Raw genomic sequence first — 12471 nt, forward strand, 5'->3', positions numbered from 1 at the left:
CTACCACAGGGTAACATCTGTATTAATGTCAAGGCAACAATGCTTTTGAATATTTTGATCTGCAACACAGACAACCCCCATTGAAAAAGAGCACCAGTCTGAAGTACAGTGATCAGATCAATGGTTGCTGAGTTAGGCAAAGGACAGACGGCGATCATTTGACTAATAAGTGATATGAGATGATCAATGTTGCTCACCGGCTTTAATGCTGTGGCTGATCAGTGGTTTAAATGAATGTTCTTACCTGCTCAGTAGTAGATGCACTTCCATTTGGAACAATACTTCTAGTACTATAACTTATAGTATAGCAAAAAGTAACTATTCCTGCTATTTATATTAGTAATAACAAAGGCAAAGTCCTGACAGAAGCACGTCTTGCCATTCTGCTGTCATACTGATAAAACCTCCGGGCACTGGGACCTGACAGCAGCATGAACAGAATCACCAGTTAAATTTGAAAACTGCTTAAAAATTTGATAGCAAATCCTATTTAATGGCACATCTCGCTTTTATAATGTCTCTGGTAACAGGAAGAATAGATGTAGCATTTGAATTAAGTAAGGCTGGTGTATGTTGTAGGAACTTATGCTATTTAAACAAACGTCCTACAAAACTGGCGTCCTTCTAAATCACAGAGAAAGTGGTTGCTGCGTTGTTTACATGCTAAGATAAAACAAATGAGCACATGAGTTTGAACCCAGTGTCTTGCCGTCCATGCAGCAGTACCTCAAACCTTAAACACCAAATTGAAGCATGTGTTTTACCGGCTTGTTCAAACTCTACATCACAGCGACGCAGCAGGTGGGAAAGACTAAAGATGTTCTTTCAGTGCTGAAAACTGCCGCTGCTGTTCCAAAAATAATGAGTTTGCTCACTCTCTTCGACCTAATCTTCCCTTCACATGACCCACTGTCCTATTCAGCCCAAACCTGACAGACTCCTGCTGCTTAAAGAGAGCGATGGATGAGTTCCTACCTCTTTATGGTGGATGCCAGTGTATTGACAGGGTTCCATGCCACACACTCCAACTGAGAGGTCATTTGATATAAATTTTCACCGCTGTGGAGGAAAGACAAAATGTAGAAGAAAAGCTCATGAGCTGTGCAGTGGACTGTCAAGCACCAGGACACGGTTGGGTGTATGTGTGTGTGTATTCACTCGCTTTTGTCGTCCGCTGTAGAAGCACGCTAATGAAAAATGCCAACACACACAAACACCCACACAGTCACAGGTGGAGCTGAGATTAAAAAATGTTCCTCGGACACCAAGAGAGCCAAATTATCTCATTACGGCCATCTTTCATTAAACACGGCAGACTCGAGAATCATTATTCAGAGCTGCCATGCGTTTAAATACCTCACGTGCACACACACACACACACACAATGGATTTATAGCTCTCACCCCTAACACCACAGTCCCTCTATTACACCACCTGCAGGCACATAGCAGTGTGGATGGGGTAGATGTGGTGCCTGGTACCCTGCTCGTTACACAGCTATTATTTTACAGTACAACAGGGGCACACGGCCAGCTGGGCCAAATGGTATATCTGCTGAAATACTGCTGGGATGGAGGTTCAGAGCAAGATTTAAAGCAGCTATCCATGACATTTTCAAATAAATATGTCTGCTTTTCTTCTCTCACTGGATCCATTGCTGACCATCTATTTTATGACCATTATCGGTCCCCTCCCCTTTTTTTTGTTGTTGCCGTAACACCCAGCGTGTGTTACAGCAGGTGTTTCCTGGAAAAACCCTCCACTTCACAGTTAACCTACAAAAGAATTTATCTTTTCTTCAGAATAAACAAACAGAGAATTTATCTCAAGAAGTGCCACAGAGGATCAAAAACAGCACAATTACCAAATATCTATAATTTTGATAATAACTATGTAGGCAGGCTTTTTGGATAGGGATGTACAAATCCAACTTTTTCCCACTTCCGACACAATACAGACACTTTGGCTGATTTGTCTAGGCTAAAATAATAAACTGAAGTGACTGGGAATCTAGGTTTTATGTTGAAAAGTAGAAAACAAATGCATCCAAGAAGATAAAATGATCTGAAGCGGTAAATTAATAAAGGTGATCGCAGTTTGAACAACATAGAAATGAACTGTTGAAATGTTGCCTCCATCTCAGTGAAGTGGATGTCAGTGGAACTCAGCATGAAGCACTCAACAAAACATCCACTCATGCTGTCTTCACAACAATGGCAGTAATGCATAATCAAGCCTCTTTAACCATCATAACTAATAGTCAAACCTGGACAGTCATAAAAACCTAACAGTAACTTTAAAAGCATCCATTCATCCCACTAATAATCATAATCATATCGGCTTATAATAATGGATTGGATTTATATAGCGCTTTCCAAGGCACCCAAAGCGCTTTACAATGCCACTATTCATTCACACACTGGTGGAGGCAAGCTACGGTTGTAGCCACAGCTGCCCTGGGGCAGACTGACAGAAGCGAGGCTGCCATATCGCGCCATCGGCCCCTCTGGCCAACACCAGTAAGCTAAAGTGACTTGCCCAAGGACACAACAAACAGGACAGAGAGCCCGGGGATCGAACCGGCAACCTTCCGGTTACAGATACACTTCCCAACCCCCTGAGCCACGGTCGCCCCTTATCAGTGCAACAAATCTGCCTAATGAGACATTGTATTGCAAAAAGCTATACAGATACAAATTGCCATAAACATTTAAGTAACGAGTGCAAAAAGAGCTTGTATTTCAAAGGTGTCAGAAGGAGGGGATTTCCAGACATATCTGAAAATGGTTCAGACAAACTGTGAATCGTGCTTCGGTGAGATGAAAAAACAAAATCTGCCTGAGCAAACCGAATAACTGAATATGCAAAGAGTGGCCCACTGCCACCCCCTCCACATGCACCGACTCCATGTGAGAAGTCAAATGACTCCGGAGGACACAAAAGTTTGGAATTCTATGCAAATTGCCAAATTTCCTGTGTGTCCAAGAAGAGCCTGAGCATTTGTTTGCAGCTCAAAGATTACAGCAACTGTTCAGAACATGGAGTGCGATTTCATACACCTCGTACTCTTTTTTACTTTGATAAAAACCAGAGTGCCCCCCTGTCTGTATGCATTAATAAGGCCCGTGTTTTTATTTCATGTTGTTCCAGCAGCCTGCAGAGTAAATACAGGCCTGTTGGTACCAGGCTGTGAGATTAGACCACTGACTCATATGAGCCTTCCCAGCTATGAGAGCGCGTTCGAGTGGATATCAGTTATGTTTATGATTAAGACGTCCCTCACAGGGAGATTCTGAGGACAGCTTATGACCATACGTCTCTCTCTCACACAACTTTCCCTGCTGTGATATTCACAGAGAATTTATTACGTTGGTCCATCGATGGGGAACACTGAAGCAATGGCATGTGAAGAATGTTATATTTAGAAATCAGAACAAGAAAAACTTTAGCGAGCACACAGCCAGGAGACATACCTACTAAAAATGGTTCATGTATTAACCTCAGAGGAAGCTTATTGCCGCTAGTTTTTAAATGCATCTGTAAAAGAGTTGCACAGGTAGCTCTGTGTGGTGAAGGCTTGTGGAATATTTACATTAACATCCATTTTTGTTTTGTTTTTCTGTACTAATCCGACTTACAATAATTGCAGTAAATTATCAGGTACAAAATGGGCACAATGGCTACATTTTTAAGAAACTAGGCAATATTTTTATTTCTGGAATGTGGGTGGAGTGAGGGAGTAAAGGATGGGATTAAAGGTTAAGTTTGGGTGTGGCTGAAGGTGAAATACTTGTTGGTGGAGGAGCAGACTCACTATATGTACATGCAGAAAATTGCACACTTGGTATGTAAAAACATAGCAAATAGAGTATTGATATTGGACAGAAAATTTCTAATCTTAGAATTCAGATATTTTCAGTCCCATTGCCACAGCTGTATAAAATCAAACACCTGGCCTCGCAGTCAGCCAAACAACTGTGAATGAATGACCCATTCTAAAGAGCTCACTGAATTCAAGTGTGGTACTGAAATAGGAAGTGAGCGTAGCAGCAAGTCAGTTTATGAAGTTTCTTCCCCCTAAATATTATAAGTATTACTGCAAAGTGAAGCGTTTAGCACCCACGGGAACAGCAGTCAATGTTACAGGGTGCGGTCACTGAGCGCTGAGGTGCTCAAACCTCCTCTGGCATTAACATCAGTACAAACACTGTGTACCAGGAGCTTCATGGCAGCAGCCACAGTAAAGTGTAGGTGGCCCAGTGTTTTTATCCATATAGTTGAAGACAAGGTCTTTAAACTCAGAATGTGCTCATGCTTTGTCACGACATGTTGGCAGCACGTTTCTCATTTTCCATCTTCACCACTATAACCAAGATTATCATGGAAGAGCTTGATTTTTTCCCCAGCTGTTAAGTTTCTTATTTTCTGTCTTTGCTTGGAACATAAGAGCATGTTTCAACCAATATTCACTTAGACTGAACTGAGTCAGGAGAAGCTACAGAACATTATTACTGACACCCATAAATAACAACGGGGAAAAAGCTTTTTTTCTCTTGGTACTTTTGTCAAATTGATTATGGGTGTGACCACAGTCACCATGGCTATCACAAATACAAAACTTCCAAGTCAAACTACAGTGTGCTGAGACCTGTCAGGGTCCCACAAGGAACTACTGGGTAAAAAAGTCACTGCACCAGTCGTGTTTTAGACGTCACACTGGACAGCTCATCTAATCTAAAGTGAAAAGCGAGTCTTGCGCACTGTTGCTAAAAAGTCCTTTCCTTAAATGCTGCAAAGCCCACTAGGAAAGCAATGAAAGAAGGTAAACTGGCCATCAACCATCGGTGGAGTTTCATGACAAGAAAACAGGCTTATAGCTTCGGTTCGTCTCAGCGGCTTGTTGAGTGGAAATATATCTAGTGTTCCAGTCATTCATCTACTGCAGCAAATCACTGCTTTTGGAAAATGGCTTAATGTGATTTAACCTTATGTGAAGCAGTCTGCTGTCAGTGAAGACATTTCCTTTATTTTCTTCATTTTCGTTTTTATTGGATGGAAACAAACAGTTTTAACTTAAATGTAAGCGCTGTATCAACACGAGCTGATTCATATCGTAAAGATTAATGTAGATCACTCTGCAAGGCATTATAAAAGCACAAAGCCCTGCGCTGTTTGAATCAAAAACTCCCGCTAATGTTGCAAAATGATGTCAGAACAGTCGCAAGTTTAGAACCAGAGGATCTTACGAAAGACTCAGTGTGGAAGAAGCTCAGCCTTTTCGTGTCTTGCCACAATGTAACTGCACTTTATGACGAATTCTGCTTGGACGTCATCTGTCCTTCAGAGGAAACACCAGAGTGTCTCACAGCAATTAAAACCCCAGAAAGGTAGACAGTAAATCACTGACAATTATCCTCACAGAATAAACATAAAGGACTTTCTTTATTTTAAACAATCAGTAAATCAGCCCATGCTTTCCTTCTGAACGTCCTAACACCGTTACTTGATATTGTTCAGTTGCATTAAAAGGGGACTAATCTACACACAAAGTCACGACGATACATACACTGAGGATTTTCACATCACTTGGGGAATACTTAAATACTCTAATGGGTGCACAAAAACTGAAACAACCAAGAAGCTGCTAAAGGAAGCAGAACAAAAGCAAAGAAGGAAACTGCAATGGCAGGCAGACCTGTCCTGAAGGTGAACATCCTGTTAAGAACTGCATCCTGCTACCTTTCACTGAATTTAGTGCAACACAAAAACAATCAACAATGGTTTCTGAAGTATTTCCCGATTTAATTGCTGCTGATAGTTTGGTGTAAAAATAGATTTGATGGTTTTGGTGGGTGCGCACTGCAGTGCATGAGGCATGTGAGTGTTACCTGTTGTAAGGATTCCTCAGAAGCAGAGCCTGGCTGCTCGTACAGCTATCTGAAGGTGTGTGACACCCATAGACAGGAGGAGGTACAGGATACTGCTGCTCACCTATAATGCCCACACAGATACACAATACAGTATATAATTTGGGTAGTTATACATTAAAAAAAATATGGCTTTTGCAACAACAAAAAAGACATAATGTGAAGGTTAAATTCCTCAGCAGTGTTTCTTTTGTGGTCTCTCTTTTCCCCCAGATTTCTTCAAATGTTAAGATCTTTCTCTCTCTGTCAACGGCTCCCTTGACATTTCTGAAAAATCCCTCTCTTTACTCTAATTCCCGGCGTAATCTTTGCTGTAAAAATCATCGAAAATTTACAGCTCCGGGTCCACAAAACACCCCTATTTAAATATTTACAAATACCATACAGAGGGGAGGGATTAAAGACAGAAGTGGGTGGATGAAAGGGGTTTGTCAGTCAGGATGTGGCTGATTTATACTTCCAACATGCAAGGTCAGGACCGAGGGACCAGAATAGGGGACAAGACACTCCCTAGGTGAGGGCCTTTGGGCTGCCATACACACAGCTGTGCACTCACACAGAATTAAAACGCACTGAAACGTCTATTTTTGTTCCAACTGGCAGAGACTCTGATGCATTGTTGTTTTGAGAAAGATGGAAAAATAATGCATTTTTGGATCTGCACAAATGTTATCTGAGTAGTGGTCCTACAAAGGCAAAAGACCTGCAGCAACTATGTAACTATGTGCTTTGGTATAAGCTTGCAACAAAACTATTTGTAAAAATTATAATTGTGATTAATAATAAAAAAAAAACAGCCAGTGTAACAACTATGAGTCATTTAAATTTTCCCTTGCAATTCCCTGCAAATGGAGATATATATGTGTGTATATATATATAAGTCTGTTTATTTCAGAAGACTAAAAGACACAAAAACAAACAAAAAACTTTTTTACCATTTGAGCACATATATTAATATGGGGGGGTTTAGAAAACCTAAAAGGTTTTTAAATATTTTAACTATAAATAGTTAGAATAAAATTAACTTACTTAAGCAAAACAAAAAATTTTGATTAATGAATCTCAGGAAGAAAACTCCTGTTTACATGCTGAGACATTTATCAGGAGAGACTGAATTCACAGGGCGCGTCGGCACGCCGAAAGCCACACTCGCACATACCCATCGTGTTCTGCTGAGTTAAAGCGTCTTCATGTTTGAAGGAGTGGTTGGAGAACTGCGAGCTGTGGTGTGTAGGAGTGTGACCGTAATTACCGGCTCCATCGAATGCAACTGCGCTGTAACCTGCAACACAGAAAGAAAAATAAATACATAAAAACAGGCGGAAATCCATAACAGTGAAACACGATGACATGAAACTAAATACAACAGCATAGCTGCATTTGTGAATCTGGTAATAAAGGTAAAGTAACCAAAGAGCCGCATGCAGAACAAACGACTTATAATAAACTCATAAGATTATCACAACAAGGCCATCATTACTGATTAAACACAAGAATTTTCTATATTAAAAAATTTCCTTTTTCTTGTTATTGCGATGAAGAAATAAGATTAATAAAAAAATCCTCATAAATGACCATTTCAGCATATATCCTGCTACAAGCAAAATGAATATAGACTAAAAAATGCCACCAAAAGGTGAGTGCATCACTGAACGAAACGGTGATCACACATGATGCTCATTTTCATGAACATCAACGCTGATACTTTTATTATTAACAGTCTTGCAGCACAGATCACTAAAAGAGGAAAAGATCAGGGTAACATTTATGATGAAGACCATCAAAGTCAGCCAAAGTCATGAAATGTGAAGCACCGGGCAGAGATGTTCACGCATCAGTGTAAGGCAAGAGAAAAGTTTGCTTTGCACACATACGTTAAAAAGCAGTACAGACTCATTGCAATCATCCTACTTTGAGATTTTGAGATTCAGTAATATAATTATGTCAATTATTATTTATTCATTTTTTCCACTTTTTAGGACGTTGCAGGCCAGACTATGATCTAGAGGACCAGCTCGGGCACTTGGGTTGTATTTATGTATTTTCTCTGCTTTAAAAGATGAAAATAAATCACTCAAGTTATGATAAAACCGGTGAAAAAAGGAGGTGAAGAAGATTTTCTGGGTTTTTCTTTGTTTCTACTCATAAAACATGAGACATGTTAAATGTTACACCTTAAGCTTCCCTTACTCGTTTTTTTTTTTTTTATAAAGTTACAGAAAATTTGAATTAGCCTCATTTATGACTTTATTCTCCATTCGATTAATCTTATTTTCACCACTGGCATAATATGCACACAGTTAAACTGCGAGTTCAGTTTGAATAAATTTAGTTTTATAAAAAAAAAAACCCCAAAGAAACACTCAAACACACCGACTTCTGTTGAGAGAGATCCGTGCCCGACATCCCAGACTAGACCTGACTCATGACTTAGACTGGCCTAAAGGGCACGACACACTGCCATAAATCACCCATGCACGCACGCACACACACATTATCTCTCACATGCACGCCTCATTAATTAAAATACAGCACTTTCACCGACTTTACCCTGTAAATCGGTGCTTGAGAGGAGAGGCGGAGGGGGACGAGAAAAAAACTCATTAAACATCTCCATTTGTCTTCTTCCCTGTCTGAGTTTTCTCTCTCTGCATATGTTTGAGCGTGTGTGTGTTCATCCATGTATTGGGACATTTTTGTTGCCTCCTTGAAGTCTAGCACTGAGGTGAGAAGAGATGAGGTCAGCTGGAAAACTCTGGAAATACCCCATATTGTCTTCTTCTTTTTTAATACTCAGAGTTGTAAATAAATCTTCAAATGGATGATTGTGGAAATCAGCTTTACATATTAGGTGATCATCAGTATGTATTTATGTGTTATCTAAAGGTTAAATATATGGCAATAAGTACAGTAAAAGTTGTGCTGTAAAGTTGAAGTGTTTTGGGAAAATTTATTTTACTTTTTGTTTGTTTTGTCGTTAAAATCACACAAAAACGTCAGAACATGACAGAAAAACAGAAAAGCGGTGTGTGTGAGTGAGTGTGTGTGTGTGATGGTCCCTGTGTGACCCCACTGTGCTATCACGCTCTACTGTGTGACCCGAGTCCTGCTGTTGGTTTGTTTGTCTGTGCTCATCCAGCCACAGCGGGGAGCAGATAAAAACAGGTTAGAGGTCGGCTTGGCGCTTTGATTGCTGTGTTATTCCTAAACGATCTGCTTGATAAGCACGTTATTACTAATTAATCAGTTGGGTAATCACTAACAGATGAATTTTTCTGCCTGAAATGAACATTTACAAAAACAAAAGTTTAGGGTGTGATACTCAGAAGGTATGAATCCCACTGTTGACTTTGGACACGCTTCAGCTCATTGTTAATTACTGAACTCTAGTCTGGTTAAAATGACAGATTTTACTGGTTAAATGAGATGATGCACAAAGCGTGGTTCAGGTGAACATAATTCACAGAAAAATTCACAGAAAAAAATGAAACTTTATATAATTTACATGCGAACGTGAAAATAATAATGGAAAAATGTTTAAAGATGTTAACAGAAAAGTGTTTTTGTTCTCCGAATAAAACACAAATTGAACTTAAATCTAAACAACCAGGACTAAGCTGAGATGTGAAAAACCCTCGACTCCAATGGCAAAAATTACGAATTTGAACTAACTCAGTGGCGTATTTAATTATAAGTGGATCATGCTGATGCACGTTGCTGCAGTCATGCATTTATTACACATTAAGCAGATGTTTAAAGAATTATAAATTACAATTGCCAAATCTTTGACATTTATTAGAGCAAGATACTGTTGTGCTTGACAATCAGATTTTGTAAATGAATTAAAACATTTCAGACAAAATTGTATTTACCTTAAAAAGTATGAAACGGTAATTTTATATAAAATTTCATATGAAGCACTGCACCTGGAATTATGATATTTTCAGAGCTATATTATGAGTAACACATGACATGTTATTTTATATAAAAAGTAAACCTTCCAAAAATTTATTTATAAGGGCGTCAGACACAAAAGAAAAGAATGATCATAATTACTGTAACCCTATTTAAAAAATTCAGTGACTGCGATTAAAAGCAAGATCAGATCCAAAGAAGTTCATGGATGTAATCTTTTAATGGGCCGTTTGCACAGGACACACATCTGTGGCTTAAACATTAATGCCTACAGCTCGAATGCTTTTAACGCCACCTTTTCAGAAACAAACAGGAGTCTTGTGTAAGAGTACTAGCTGGATCGCCTTTCTACAACTTGTGTGTGCTTTTAAGAAGATGTCAATGTTTGTAATGTGCTTGGTCGTATCAGGCCGAGCCAAGATTTCGAGCCAGAGAAGGAACACGTCAGCTGGTTTAAACCACATGAAATAATTTTTGGTGATGTACTAATGACTGACAAATTTGTCAGAGAACTTCAGATGCATATACAGGGGGTAAAATTTGTAAAAGAAAATGTGCTAAGTTATAGAAAAGTGACCTTCACCTTCTGAAGCACCTTCTGCAGAAAGTAGAAAAGATTTATGTTGAATTGAATGATAAAAAAAATGATACCAAGACTTCAAGCTGCATCTGTCAAAAGTTCTTGTGAAAGAATTGACAGTTAAATTGGTGATGTTCTAACACCCAGACTCACACCCTACCTGTCTGGTTGCGGGCCGCCTGCTGCGTGTCCATGCAGTTGGTCAGGTATGGCGGATTGCTGAACATCCTGCTGGGGGGCTGGTGGTGGTGCGGGGCGGCTACGGGTGGCGGTTGGCTCGGGGCTGGCGGAGGAGGTGGTGCCCCGAACGCCGCACCGTACCTGCAGGCCCCAGTCCCCGTGAACTGCCCCGAGAAGTGGACGGTAAAAGCGCTGAGGCAATGGGGATCTGCATCGTGGTGGTGGGGGTCACCAGCGGCCCCCCAGCTGGGCTCCTGTTTGATGAAGGAGTGCGCCCCCAGGGAAGAGTGGGGAGCAGCCAGAGAGGTGTAAGGGGAGGGGGCGGTGTGGAAGTCCAGAACAGGAGCCCACTGAGGGGCCGTGCTGACGGGAAGGGCCGGGCAGCCAGGGCTGGGACCCGCCGGGACCGGGGGCAGCAGGGAGTTTAGGTCGCGTACATCTGAACCCATCGCGGTCCAGGGGAGAGAACTGGGATAAAGGAAGGCTATTTTTAAATTCGATCCGTCTCCCTGTGTCCACCTTCTTAATCCTTGGGAGTCTTTCAGTCACTTTAAGGAGTACGTCTTCTTTTTCTCAGCTCTTCTCTGAATCAGTCGTCTACGACACCACACACAGGCGCTCTGGAAACTCATCAAGTCTGACAGAAGTACAGAAGTTCATGGCGACACAGCAAAGTCTCTGCAGCCAAGTTTCTCAGCAAAAGAAGAAGAAAAAAAGAAGAGAAAAAAACAGACAGATTGATCAGTGGTGATCTTCAGTTTTCGTCCACAAAAGCAGTAAATAAGTTTTGGCTCAGAGAGATGGGGTCCATTCAAGAAGGAGCTCAGAGCTTTCTCTGTGAATGGAGAAAGAGGAGTGAGGAGGAGTGAGGAGGAGTAGCCCTCTTTTCCCTCCACTCTCTGAGCTTGTGCATGTGTCTGTGTCTGTGTGTGAGGAGGGTGGAGGGGGTGGAGTCAGGAGGTGATGAGGGAAAGCACCCTCTGACTTCATTCATCTACTGAACAGTCACTCTGATGCAAACAAATAAAGCCAAACTTTGACCTCAGTCACACAAAAATAAAATTTTAACCACGTGTTTTCCCTGTATTTAAAAAATCTGGGAACAAAAATCTTCAACAAGCATAATTTTCTAACTATTTGTTGAAAGACAATAGCCAAACTATAAGTCTATTTTATTGCTGACAGGCCGATACAGTAGCTATTTTGAATGCATTTAATCAAGCAGCATTAAAATGGATTTTATTCTGAAGACGACTTAAATATTTCGTAAAGAGTAAACTCACCTGTGACAAAGGAGGCCCGGCCCCTCCTCCAGACTGAAAATAAACGCAGCATTTTACACGGATTAAAATTATTAGACAATATTAAATTATTATAACATCTAATTTATCTAATTTTTTTGTTGTGTTTAAGTACAAACCGGGGCGGGGTTACGGTCTAATTTAAACGGTTGCGCACGAACGCCCCGCGCGCCAATAAATCATGTCTGACTGCAGCTTTTAAGGCCCGCTGCTGTATTTATCTGCGTTTTCCTATTTTATTTACTCTGTTTTCTTAATTGTATTCGTTGAAAAGCTGTCAACATATTAAAATCACACGAACACTAAAATAATAAGAACTGTGACGCCTCAGGTTTTCAGCCGAAAGGCCAGAAAAAGGGAAATCATCACTGAGAAATGAATAAATACATAATTAAATGAACGGAGACGCGCGTGTCAGTGGTATAAAATTTAATGTTTCGTCCATACAACGAAAACACATTTTAACGGCTCACCTTACTGCTAACATTCATCAGTTTCCTGCTTGGGAATAATGCGATAAGAGTTCCCAAAGTGTGCGTGAAAAGTCCATTTATCTTCAACTCTCCAC

General features: G+C 40.5%; 1 protein-coding gene across 7 annotated transcripts in view; it reads right to left on the bottom strand.

Moving 5' to 3' along the window:
* Positions 1-11514, bottom strand: part of wt1a (WT1 transcription factor a) — a 26469-nt gene extending 14955 nt beyond the window's left edge. For 2 of the 7 annotated variants that reach the window (XR_006054696.1, XR_316175.3), the window contains exons 1-4: positions 10583-11514; positions 7087-7209; positions 5889-5991; positions 976-1059 (exon numbers count right to left, since the gene is read on the bottom strand). Coding sequence is in view for 4 of the 7 variants with exons in the window: in XM_005928346.3 (XP_005928408.1) it covers positions 976-1059; positions 5889-5991; positions 7087-7209; positions 10583-11051 (779 nt within the window). In the remaining 3 variants the exon portion in view is untranslated. The remainder of the gene's footprint in view (positions 1-975; positions 1060-5888; positions 5992-7086; positions 7210-10582) is intronic. The other 5 variants (XM_005928346.3, XM_014335516.2, XR_006054697.1 and 2 more) reach the window with 4 other exon arrangements.
* Between the last annotated feature and the right edge of the window lie 957 nt (positions 11515-12471).

The sequence above is a fragment of the Haplochromis burtoni genome, unplaced genomic scaffold (assembly GCF_018398535.1).
Source record: "Haplochromis burtoni strain Fernald_Lab_line unplaced genomic scaffold, NCSU_Asbu1 Contig_112, whole genome shotgun sequence".
Taxonomy (NCBI): Eukaryota; Metazoa; Chordata; class Actinopteri; order Cichliformes; family Cichlidae; genus Haplochromis; species Haplochromis burtoni.